At 40.1% G+C, this 13,210-nt stretch overlaps 1 protein-coding gene across 1 annotated transcript in view; it reads left to right on the forward strand.

Moving 5' to 3' along the window:
• Nucleotides 1–3,593: 3,593 nt before the first annotated feature.
• ERCC4 (ERCC excision repair 4, endonuclease catalytic subunit) overlaps nt 3,594–13,210 on the forward strand; it is a 31,761-nt gene continuing 22,144 nt past the window's right edge. The window contains exons 1-2 of the mRNA XM_029219261.1: nt 3,594–3,800; nt 5,087–5,267. Of these exons, the coding sequence (XP_029075094.1) occupies nt 3,594–3,800; nt 5,087–5,267 (388 nt within the window). The remainder of the gene's footprint in view (nt 3,801–5,086; nt 5,268–13,210) is intronic.

The following is a 13,210-nucleotide window of genomic DNA, read 5'->3' on the forward strand; positions in this document are numbered from 1 at the left end:
GTATCATTTGTTCAGAATTTGCCCTAACTGTGCATACATGCAGTTATTTTTAGTCCCATATAGTTTCTTTGTATTTTGTTGCTGGAGGAGAGGTATGTCCAGGTGCAAGCATTGCAACACTGCAGCAAAGGGACCTGGGACCAGGTCCCAGGCCTGTCTCATTTCTGACTTACAGCCTGAATGCTTAGACGACACAAGTAAGCTCTAAGAGGCCCAGTGGTGATCTGGCCCTAGCAGAGGAGCTAAATCTAGGAAAAGTTCCCTTTATCTTTTCCCCAGCTTCTAGATTTAGTAGGCATTCCCCATATGTATGTGAAAGACTGAGGTTGCTAAGAGAAATTACAGTGGCCTACCTACAGCAGTCAAGCTAGGGTTAACTGAGGTGTGTTAGTTTCTACCTCTGGTCAGGAGGAAAATAATGCTTAATCTCACTCCCAGCCCAATGCCAAAGACCAATGGACTGCTGCCTGAGCTGTGTCCTTGTGGGCAAAACTGAAACTTGCGAAGTGATCTGGAGGGGAGATGGCTCTGATGATCAGAACAATCTAAAAATAAGGAAATGTTTGAAGAATTGTTGTGACAGTGACATAGGGGAAAAAAAAGAATCCTTTACCTTAAGTGGAAAACTTTTGCCCACGGACAAAACTACAATGTCTAGATACCTGTTAGAATTTACAAAAGTCTGTTTCCCCAGATACCAACTTTTGACGTTGTGGGCCAGCACACACATATTAAATCTAGAATTCACGAGGTAATACTATGCAGTGCTGATGACGTATTTATTTAGTACCTGGGAAGTTTTTTCTTTTGTTTTCATTATAAAAGCAATATAAGTTCATGGTAAGAAAGTCAAACAGAACAGAAGGGAGTAAACTGAAATGTAAAGGTCTCACCCTACACAAACCACCCATTTCAACTCCCCAGAAGTAATTCCTTTTGTTAAGAGCTTTTCTATGCAATCATAAGGAAATAATATCTGTTGGCTGGTTTTTTAAACAAATGGGACCATCCTATACATCATTGTTTAGAAATTACTTTTTTAGTATGTAATAGCATGGATTGGGTATCTTGTCACCTACAGCTTATAATTGTTGTATGATATCCCACTTATGGGATGCAGGAAGAAGTTTTGACTAGTCTCCTAGTATTGGAAATTCAGGAGAAATGCCTGAGAAATAATGATAGTTCACAAAATTATATGATGAATAAACACCTTCATACACAAGTTCCCCATTAGAATATAAGTTCTATGGTGGCACAGATTTTACCTGTTTTGTTTACTGACACATAGTGGGTGCCAAATAAACATTTGTGGGGTAAATATCATGTGTATATGGATCTATACAGATATTTTTTTAATTTCTATATATATTGACCAAGCACCCTCCAATATTATTGTTTCATTATATACTCCCATGTGCTTTGTTTTATTTTGCTTTGTTTTGTTTTGTTTTCACCAGCTGGGGACTTCATCTTTAGAGCTCAGTGTAGTAGTAATAGTGAATGTTTGTGTATTAGTTTCCTGTTGCTGCCATAACAAATTACCACAAATGTCGTGGCTTAAAACAGTTCATTATCTTCCAGTTCTGGGGGTCAGAAGTCCAAAATGGGTTGGCAGGGATGTGTTCCTTCTGGAGGCTTTACAGGAGACTTCATTTCCTTGCCTTTTTCAGCTACTAAAGGCTGCATTCTTTGGTTTGTGGCCTCTTCCACACCATTCCAACCTCTGCTTCTTGTCACATCTCCTTCTCTGACTCTGACCCTCTTGTCTCTCTTCTTCCCTTATATGGACTGTTGTAATTACATTGGGCCCACCTTGATAATCCAAGGTAATCTCTCCATCTTGAAATCTCTAACTTAATCACATCTGCAAAGTCCCATTTGCCACATAAGGTAATATATTCACAGGTTCCAGGGATTAGGACATGGACATCGTTGGAGAGCCATTACTTTGCATATCACAGCTGCGGAATCATGTTTGAATTTCAGCGTTGTCACTTCAACATGCATACCCTACATATGTTGAGTCCCTACTTATCATGTCCTGAACTAAATCTAAGAAATACACTAACTAGCTCAGTGGTCTTGCCCAAGTCACATAACCTCCCTGAGCCTCCAATTCTCAGTTGCAAAAGTGGAGGGATTCATATCTGTCTCATAGGAACTGCTGTATGGAGAATGTCTCCAGTCTTTTCCATTTGACCAGCATTTAGGAACTACTATATACTGTTTTAATCTTGAAAAAATGTGAATGTAAAACACTGGATTAAGCAGTAAGAGGCAGAGAAACAGATCTTCTTGTAAACTTCTGATGTGAATGTAAATTGGTACAGGCTTTCTAGAGGGCAATGTGGTACTATGAATATAATGAAAAGGCTTATATATGTTTGTTCTCTTTATCCTAGTAAGTATCCACTTCTAAAGTGCATCTTAGGGGCATGGTTGAATTTATGTCCAAAGATACTCAGTGAAATATTACTTACAATATGACAGGGGGAACAGAAACAGACTAAATGTCCACTAATAAGGAGCTGGGTAAATAAGTATGGTACATCCTCATTGCAGAAATCTCATCAGCCATATAAAAGGATTTTGTAAAAGAACATTAAATACCATGTTCAGAGGCTTGTCAAATGATAGTGACAAACCCGGGATTTAAGTCAGGGTTACTTATTACATCAGCAAAAGAATTCTGTGTGGTGAGAGAGCTTTTATATACCAAAAAAAAAAAAGACTAAAAGTGTAGATATCATGATGTTACAGTGGTTATTTCTGGGTAATGGAATAAGAAGTGGTTTTTATTTTTGCTTACTTATAAAGTATTTTTAATTTTCTAACAATGAAGATTGGGGAAAAGGGACGTCGACACAGAACAATTCCTCTAGTGAAATTAACAGGCGTTTCTAGGTATAGAACCAATACTACCGAAGGTGTCCCCCTAGTGGAAGACGGGACGCGGCGGCCGCTGGAACACCTGATTGCGACTTTTCACATAGCTAATTGTATTCAAGACTTTCCGAGAGAAACAAGAGCCTAAAGTTAGCAAGCTATGCTGCTTATTCAAAATTTTTTTAAAAAGAGGGGCCCATTGCAAAAGAAAGGAGCAAACCTCACCCTGGGAAGCAGGTGCTACCAATTCTAGGCGCAATCCTTAGATTGACAATTAACTTTTTCAATTGTCAAGGTCGGGGAACTAAGCTCCTTGGGTTTAATTCTCCTCTCTCGCTTGGTGGTAGCTTATGTTCTAGGTCCAGGTCTAGGTCTAGGTCTAGGCCGCCTTACTCCCAAATCAAAGGTACAGACAAGGTGAAATAACTGAAGACTGGGGCGCAGCCTGAAGCCTGAAAAGAGACACCTGTTGGGAGCGCTAGCACCTCCCCGCGACTCAACGAATCTTCGGTTCCTCTCGGCTCCTCTCGGCTCCTCTTCGGCTGAGTTCGGCCTCGCTCGTCTTCTAGGGCTCGGCTCTCTTCGGCTGCGTTCGGCCGGCTCGCGTCCTCTCGGGCTCGGCTCTCTTCGGCCGCGCTCTGTTCGCTCTCGTCTCGGACTCGGCTCTCTTCGGCTACGTTCGGCCGCGGCGCCGAAGGGCGCCCATGGAACCGGGTTTGCCGGCTCGAGAGACAGCTATGGCGCCGCTGCTGGAGTATGAACGGCAGCTGGTGCTGGAACTACTGGACGCGGACGGGCTGGTGGTGTGCGCCCGTGGACTCGGCGCGGACCGGCTCCTCTACCACTTCCTCCGGTTGCACTGCCACCCGGCGTGCCTGGTGCTGGTGCTCAACACGCAGCCAGCCGAGGAGGTGCGGCCGCCCGCGCTGGGGGAGGGGACCCCGGGAACGCTGGGGGCCTTCGGAGCAGACGCAGGCCTCGGCGCGGAGGCCAGCCTTCTGAGGGCGATGCGGGTCCCTGACGCGGGCGGGAAGGCGTTGAATAGGGGTCCCTGAGACAGATGCAGGCCCCTGACGCGGGTGCGGGGACGCTGAGACGGTGGGCGGGGTCGCAGGACCCTGACACGGGTTCGAGGACCTGAAAGGGTTGGAGGGTCTCTGAGAGGAGTAGGGGAGTCATTTGAGAAGCGTGGAGGTGGGAAGGATTGGAGGTCTCTGAAGAGGGTGGGGAGTTGTCTGGTGGAGGATGTGGAAGGGAATAACGAGGCAGTCCTGAAGTTGTGTATTAAGGGACTTGCTGGAGGTAGAGGAGTGAGGTCTCTAAAAGGGAACAGTGATGGGGATGGAGGAATCTCTGAAGGGAATGGGGAGACGTGAAAGGAGACGCTGAGGTTGGGGAGAACCCTGTAGGGAAGAGGAGGGACTGGGGGTTCACCCAGGCTGTGGGAAGAGGGGCATAGGGTCAGAAGGGAAGGGAGCTGGAAGCTGAGGGTATTGGGGAAGGGTACCTGGGTTAGGGAGAGTAGAGAACACTGAGGAAGACAGAAGGGGGATACACCTTTGCTGAGGGGCGACACAGCTTGATCTGACAACTCTGATGAGCCCTTAGATATCTAGAGCAGATGGCCAGAAGGAAAATGCCAGCTGAGAAGAGTGACCACACACTCCCTGACTGATCCACCTAGGTATCCCTAGTGCTTGACTAGCGCTTAGCACAACATGGGGCCCCCCCAGGAAAGGTGGTATCAAACTTAAAGGACCAAGGGTCCCATTGACATGATGAAATCCCCTCTAGGGTGGACCAGGACAGAATAGTCTAAAACACCACCTGGGGAAAGGATTCCCTTGTTATCTTCTCACATGGTATTTACACCTGCTTGCAGAGTTGCCTCTGGTGGGCAGTATTTTCTAGGTAGCAGAAGTCTTTTAACTCAGGATTTTAAAAGTCTTTTGTTGTCGTTAAACTGCTAATAACATCTCAAGTGCAGTGAGTCCTTAGTGCAAACCCCAAAACAAAAACAAAACCCTAGATAAATGTCGATTGTTTGGTTGATCAGCGTAAAGTAATTTAGTTTGTATGTTCATTAAGTTCATGATCTCTGAAAAAGGCAGCATATCATTTTAAATACAAATACTGGTAACCTAATAAAAACTGCCCTCTATTAAACGGTCTACTAATCAAGTCTGATTTAATTTAGGAATATTTTATCAATCAGCTGAAGTTAGAAGGAGTTGAACATCTCCCTCGCCGAGTAACAAATGAAATCACAAGTAGCAATCGCTATGAGGTGTACACACAAGGCGGTGTGATATTTGCAACAAGTCGAATACTTGTGGTTGATTTCTTGACTGATAGAATACCTTCAGATTTAATTACCGGTAAGAATTTGAAGCCTTATTGTTATTTGTATATACGTTTGCACTTTCTTTTTTTTCTGTATGTATCTGTTCCCTCTGCTAAACTCTAAACTAGAACCTTCTTGTGAACAGCATTGGATGTTTTTGTTCAACATTGTGCTTCCAGGTGTTAACACAATACCTGACACATTTTGGATGCTTAGTAAATATTTATGGCCTGAATAAGAAACTAAATGTAAGATTGACGTTTCCTTGTTTTCTAAGCTCATATTCAGTCAATACTTAGTAATTGACAGGCATTTGCTTTTAGAAACTACTCAGATTTGAAGTGTTTATAAATATTCTTTATATATTTCCTAAAAGAGTTTGGTTTTCCTCTTTAAAGAATATTTTTTCCCATGATTTGAAATTTTCAAAACAATTTTTTTCAGTATAGTTAGCATACAATATTATATTGGTTTCAGGTGTATAGTAATTCAGTATTTTTATAGATTATGCTCCATACAAATTTATTATAAATATTGACTATATTCCCTGTGCTGTACATTACATCCTTAACTTGTTTATTTTATACCTAATAGTTTGTACCTCTTACTCCCCTTCACCTTTTTTGCCTCTCGCCCCATCCCTCTCCTCACTGGTAACCGCTAGTTTGTTGTCTGTTTCTGTTTTGTTGTATTTCTTCCATTGTTTTATTTTTTAGATTCCACATAAAAGTGAAAACACAGTATTTGTCTTTCTCTGTCTGACTACTTCATTTAGCAAAATACCCTCCAGGTCCATCCATGTTGTGGCACATGGCAAAATTTCATTCTCTTTTTATGGCTGAGTGATGTTCCATTGTATATATATTCCACATCTTCTTTATCCATTCATCTATCCATGGACACTTTAGTTGCTTCCATATCTTGGCTGTTGTAAATAATGCTTCTGTGAACATTGGGGTGCATATATCTTTTTAAGTTAATGTTTTTGTTTTCTTCAAATAAATACCCAGGAGTGGAATGGCTGAATCATATGGTACTTCTCCTTTTAGTTTTCTGAGGAACCTCCATACTGTTTTCCATAGTGGCTGCACCAATTTACATTCCCACCAAGAGTACACGAGGGTTCCTTTTTCTCCACACCCTCAAAAAACACTTGTTATCTCTTGTCTTTTTCACGATAGACATTCTGAGAGGTGTGAGGTGATATCTCATTGTCCGTGTCTGTTGGCCATCTGTGTGTATTCTTTGGAAAAATGCCTATTCAGATCCTCTGCCCATGTTTTAATCAGGTTCTTTGGTTTTTTGATGTTGAGTTGTATGAGTCTTTGGTATATTTTAGATATTAATCTCTTATTGAACATATTGTTTGCAAATATCTTCTCCCATTCAGTAGGTTGCTATTTCGTTTTGTTGGTTGGTTTCCTTTGCTGTGCAAAAGCTTTTTAGTTTGATTATTTTTGTTTTTGTTTCCCTTGCCTAAGGAGACAGATCCAAAAATTATTGCTAAGACAGATGTCAGAGAGCATACTGCCTATGTTTTCTCCTAGGAGTTTTATGGTTTCAGGTCTTACAGTTAGGTCTCTAATCCATTTTGACTTTATTTTTGTATATGGTGTGAGAAAAATGTTTTAATTTCTTTCTTTTACATGTAGTTGTCCAGATTTCCCAACACCAGTTATTGAAGAGACTGTCTTTTCCCCATTGTATATTCTTGACTACTCTGTTGTAGATTAATTGATCATGTGCATGAGTTTATTTGGGAGCTTTCTATTCTGTTCCATTGATCTCTGTGTCTGGTTTTGGGGCAGTACATGCTGTTTTGATTACTGTAACTTTGTAGTATAGTCGCAAGTCAGGGAACATGATACCTTCAGTGTTGTTCTTTTTTCTCAAGATTGCTTTGAATATTTAGAGTCTTTTGTGATTCCAATCAAATTTTAGGATTATTTGTTCTAGTTCTAGGAAAAATGTCATAGGTATTTTGATGAGGATTGCATTAAATCTGTAGATTGCTTTGGGTAATATGGACATTTTAACAATATTCTTCCAATTGATGAACAAAGGATATATTTCCGTTTATTTGTATTGTCTTCAATTTCTTTGATCAACGTCTTATAGTTTTCAGAGTACAGATCTTTCACCTCCTTATTAAATTTATAAATAGTTTAATTAATTTAATTTAATACCTAAATTTATTCTTAGGTATTTTATTCTTTTTCATTCAGTTGTAAATGGGATTGTTTCATGATTTCTGTTTCTGATACCTCATTCTTAGTGTATAGAAATACAACAGATTTCTATATTAATCTTATATTCTACAACTTTACTGAGTTTACTGAATTTATATATTCTAATCATTTTTTGGCGGAGTCTTAAGGGTTTTCTATATATAGTATGTCATCTGCAAATAGTGAGTTTTACTTCTTCACTTCCAATTTGGATGCCTTTTATTTCTTTTTCTTGTCTGATTACTGAGCCTAGGCCTTTCAATATTATGTTAAATAGAAGTGGTGGGAATGGACATCCTTGTCGTGTCCCTGATCTTAGAGGAAAAGATTTTAGCTTTCACCATTGAGTGTAACATTAGCTGTGGGTTTGTCATAAATGGCTTTTATTATGTTGAGATATGCTCCCTCTATACCAACTTTGTTGAGAGTTTTTATCATGAATGGATGTTGAATTTTGTGAAATGCTTTTTCTGTATCTGTTGAAATGATTTTGTGATTTATAGCCTTCATTTTGTTAACGGTTCAATATCCACAAATCAAGGTTCAGTATTGAACTATCCTTGCATCCCTGGAATAAATCCCACTTGGTCATGATGTATGATCCTTTTATATATTGTTGAATTCAGTTTGCTAATATTTTGTTGAGGATTTTACATCTATGTTCATCAGGGATATTGGCCCTTAATTTTCTTTTTTTTGTAGTATCTTTGTCTGGTTTTGGTATCAGGATAATGCTGGGCTCATAGAATGAGTTGGGAAGTGTTCTATCCTCTTCAATTTTTTGGATAGTTTGAGAAGGATAGGTATTAACTCTCCTAAAGTGTTTGGTGGAATTCTCCTGTGAAGTCATCTGGTCCTAGACTTTTCTTTGTTGGGACTTTTTGTTAGTGATTCAATTTATTACTAGCAATTGGTCTCTTTAGATATTTTATTTCTTCCTGATTCAGTATTAGAAGATTGTGTGTTTATAGGGGCTTATCCATTTCTTATAAGTTGTCCAATTTGTTGGCATATAACTCTTAGTATATTCTCTTATGATTATTTGTATTTCTGTGATATCAGTTGTAAGTTTGTCTCTTTCAATTCTGATTTATTTATTTGGGCCCTTCCTCTTTTTTTCTTGATGAGTCTGGCTAAAGGATCAATTCCTTTAAATAGAAAATTAGGTTGTTTGAGTGTTTTCTTGTTTCTTGAGGTAGGCCTGTATCACTATATACTTCCCTCTTAGAACTGCTTTTACTGCATCAGATAGATTCTGGAAAGTTGTTTCTGTTTTCATTCCTCTCAATGTATTTTTTAATTTCCTATTTGATTTATTTGTTGACCCATTGGCTTTTTAGTAGCATCTTATTTAGTCTTCATGTGTTTGTATTTTTCTTCCCAAAATTGATTTGTAATTTCATACTGTTGTGATTGGAAAATATCCTTGATATAATTGCGGTCTTCTTAAATTTACTTAAGGACTTAAGTCTTTCTAGTGTATTTTTCATTTTAGTTATTGTATTCTTCAGTTCTGATTGGTTTTTTTTTATATTTTTCTAGTTCTTTGTTGAAGCTCTCACTATATTCCTCTATTTTCCCAAGTTCAGTGAGCATTTTTATGACTCTTGCTTTAAACTCTTTATCATGTAACTTACTTATGTCTGTTCATTAGGGTTTTTTCTCAGAATTTTATTTCGTTCTTTTGTTTGGAACATATTCTTCTGTCTTCTCATTTTATTTAACTTTCTCTGTTTGTCCCTATGAAGTTAGGCAAAACAGTTACCTATCCCAGTCTTGAATCCATGTCCCTGTGGACACAGGGAGTGTCCCTGTGCAGTCTGCGTGTGCCCAGTGGTTTTGGTGGGAGAGCTGAATCTGAAGAGGGCACAGGCCGCGTCTTCTCCCAGGGTCCACTGGCAGAGCTTCCTTGGTGGGGGATAGGGCTGGAGCAAGAGCTCAGTACAGGCTGGGGCGGTCAGGCAGGGCCGCCAGAGCACCAGGCAGTTTTCAGTCTGCTGCCTCTGCTGAGACTGGGAGCAAACAAGTCTGTGCTTACTCACTCTCTTCAAGAGTGGAGTCTTGGTTTCCTACAGCCCACTGGTTAGCCCCACTGGTTTCCAAACCAGCCAAGGGAGCCTGTCTTCCCAGTGCTGGACCCCAGGCTGGAGTATCGATGTGGGGCTCAAACCCCTCACTCTTTAGGGAGGACCCCTGAGCTTCTGACATCCCCCTCCTTTGCTGGGTCGCCCACCAGGGACGTGGGTCCCAACTAGATCTCTTTTCCTCCCCTCATGGGGTTCTTTCTTCACAGCCTTTGTTGTAAAAGAGCCGTTCTACTAGTCTTCAGGTCGTTCTCGGAGAGAGTTGCTCCGTATGTGGTTGTAGTTTTGATGTGCTTGTGGGGGGTGGTGAGCTCGGGGTCTTCCTGCTCCACCATCTTGATCCCCCCTCTCTCCCATGATTGAAATTAAACCAATTAGTTGCTTAATTATTTTGAGAAGGATGATTTAATTTTAGCCAGAATTAATATAGAAAAGGAGTCATATTTCATTATTATTTGTCCTTTTGGAAACCTTTTCTGATTTCCCCATGCTTCTCCCCAGTCAGAGCACTTCAGAACACCACACTGTATCTGCCTATTTATTTGTCTGTCTCACTCATGAGATGACAAGCTTCCTAAGAGTAAGGCACAACTTGTTCATCCCAGGGCAAGTAACTGGTACATAGTAGGTACCAAACACATATATATTGGGTGAGTGATGCATGTATGTACGACAATTTTTAATGAACTTTCGAAGGGCAGAGAGGTTGTGGAATTCATAATTGTCCTTCCTACCATATCTATCACATTGCCCTGAACCTAGAAGACTCTCAAGAAATATTTAATGCATAAATGTATGAATGAGTGTTTTATATGGTTCGTGGTGAACTGATTATTGGAAAGTTTTGTTATACTTTTGTATTTCTCATCGTTATAAGCACTGGCAGGGCAGTACAGCTGAGGTCAGACTCACTTGACTTTGAAGGGTAATGCCACTGCTTACAAGCAAGCTACTGTACTTAATTTTCACAAGCCTCAGTTTCTCGTTGCTTAAATTGAGAAAATAGTGCCTTGTGAAGTTATCAAGGATTAAATGAGGTAAAATAAATAATTGCTTAGCATACTGCCTGGTACATAGTAAATCATAAATAATAGCAAAAAATTGGCTCTTTATAGCCAGAAATCTTGATACATTGTAAAGTCTTTTACTGTTTGCTGCTTTCTTATAGATTTAGCTTTATGTTTCCTTATTTTTTCAGTTGATAAAATGAAAAAAAATGTATTGAAATGACCACTAGATGTCAGTATCACTCTGTGTCTCCCAGTAACACTTCAACCTAATTAGGCAGAGAGCAATCTGAATCAAAGAAATATCCAAAGTATAGTTTATAGGTAGTTCCTAATTAAAAAGTGCAAAATGCCATTCCTGTGTCTGATCAAGTCCCAGCCAGTAAGCTGGAGTTGTTACTGCTGCTTCGCTGAATGGAATGTAAATGAGTGGCAGAATTGAATTTCTTCAAATGCTACACCCACTGGGATCATCCTCTACCCCCTCAACCCCCCAGCCCCTGTAGGAACTTTCACCATAGCTCTTACGGACCAGAGTGTCCCAGAAGCATGTAACCCCCTAGAAAATCTTGAATGTACCAGCCCTAACTTGTTCCCCTGTCACTACCCAATGTCACCACCTTACCCCACCCTAGACGTCCCTGCCAGCACAACTCCTCAATAGTGGGAGAACTGTGAAAATATCTCCCCAGATTGTACTTTCAAAAGAATGGGGCAGGAGGATGCTTTCATTGTTAAAACAGATCCTGACATCTCTAAATAGAACTCAGAACACGCTTTCTGTGGGAAACTTTAAAAAAAAAGTTACATGTTAGATTTGTGTACCCAGTGCATAATTCAGCTTTATATTCATTCAACATTATTAACATTAAATGTTGGTAAACATTTCGTTTACTAACCGTCCCTTATTTGGCAGGAATGAGATAGGTGCTGAAGACAGAAAGATGACAGGACGGTAGGGTGCTCTCCTGAGTTAGGCAGCTTCTGGGTTTGAGCTCACCTTCACCAGCTACCAGCTGTGTGACCTTGGGCAAGTTTCTTCATTTCTGTATGACTCGGTTTTCGCATCTGTAAATTGGAGACAGTAATAGTACCTTCCTCCTAGGATTATTGTGAGGATGAACTGAGATAATGTATGTAAAATTCTTAGCATCACGCATGGCACATAGTAAACATTCTCTGATTACTACTTATGATGTTCTTGGTCCTCAAGCAATTTAGTGGAGGAGACAGGTGTAAAGAAGTAATTACAGTGTAGCATGAGATACAGAGTGTTGTGGGAGCATAAAAATGTGGGACTAGAATTGCCCCAGAAGCCTAACCTGCTTGTATTTTTTTAAAGGGGGTGGTGTGGTCCTCGGATGATGTCACTTAACAGGAAGGACATGGCTTTGTTCTCAGACACTTGTGATTTGGAACCTTTGGTCTGCCATTTACTTGCAAAGTGACCTTGGTCAAGTTGCTTCCCTTTCCTGGTCTCATAGTAATACCTACCCCATGGAGTTATTGTGAGGATTCAATGAAATAAAAGTCTATAAAAGTACCTAACCCCAGTGCCCGGGATAGAATATTAGTTCTCGTCTCCTCCTTCTTCTAGATTCCAAAAGAAATGACAACCTTTTGGAGCACACCATTTTCTTAACTTGAGATTCACCTTTTCTTTAGAAGTCCATTTTTATTATTTCTAACTTTGTCATATTTCAGTCCAGGAACTCTGGCCCAATAGAGTACTTGGAAAAACCTACCTGCTAGGTACGGAATATTTTTTGAGCAGTAGATTAGTTATGTACACGTACTGGTGTTATTGAAAATCTTTTGTCTACAAAGTCCTAAATAGCACTGTTAATTTTTACCATATTTGAAAAACAATTTTGCTTAGCTAGAATAAATTTTAGCTCCATCCACCTCAATCTAAAATTTAAACACCAAAATAGTAGAATCTGAATTGAGTCTATTGAACTACTAGGAGTCTTGGGTTACTATTGGTGTCATTTTCCAGATCCTAGGAGCGATGAGCATGGGAGCAAAAACATGCAAGTGCATTTATAGCAAATATATATGGTAACTGGCTTGGTTTAGGTCTAAAAGACTGAGAGTTGTCATAGAATAATTGAGTTTTTGATCCAGAAATGACATCTGTGCACTCTTATGTCATCTCATGTCTCTCCCTAACTTTCCATGAATCCCACTGCACCACAATGGCATGTGTATATCATACATACGTATGAGAGATCGTCTGGTCCAGTACTCTAATTTTATAATTAAGGAAACATGTATGATTGTCCTTGTTTTTGTGATTCAGGGGTGTCATTATCACATCCACCCCACAAAACAGATGTTGAAGCATATTCATTAAAGATTTTTATTTCAGATGGACTAATTTACCTTTCAATTGAGTATACTCTGATTCTGAAAGTTGAATTCTTCTAATAAGTGATGGAGATGTTGCCCAAACTTCTGAAAGGCAGCTATTTTGCATAGTTCACATCTGATTCATATATTAAAAGAATGAGTGACCTGCTTCGCTTTCAGAAATTCTTCCTCCACCAGGCCAGACATGCCCCACCCCAGGCCTTTGCTGTTATTCCCTTGCCCGGAACTCCCTTGGCCCACATGGTCACAAGGCTCACCTCCTCGTCTCCATCCAGGCTTTACTCA

This window comes from Monodon monoceros, unplaced genomic scaffold (genome assembly GCF_005190385.1).
Source record: "Monodon monoceros isolate NGI ecotype Baffin Bay Population unplaced genomic scaffold, NGI_Narwhal_1 Super_Scaffold_13, whole genome shotgun sequence".
In the NCBI taxonomy this organism is placed as follows: domain Eukaryota; kingdom Metazoa; phylum Chordata; class Mammalia; order Artiodactyla; family Monodontidae; genus Monodon; species Monodon monoceros.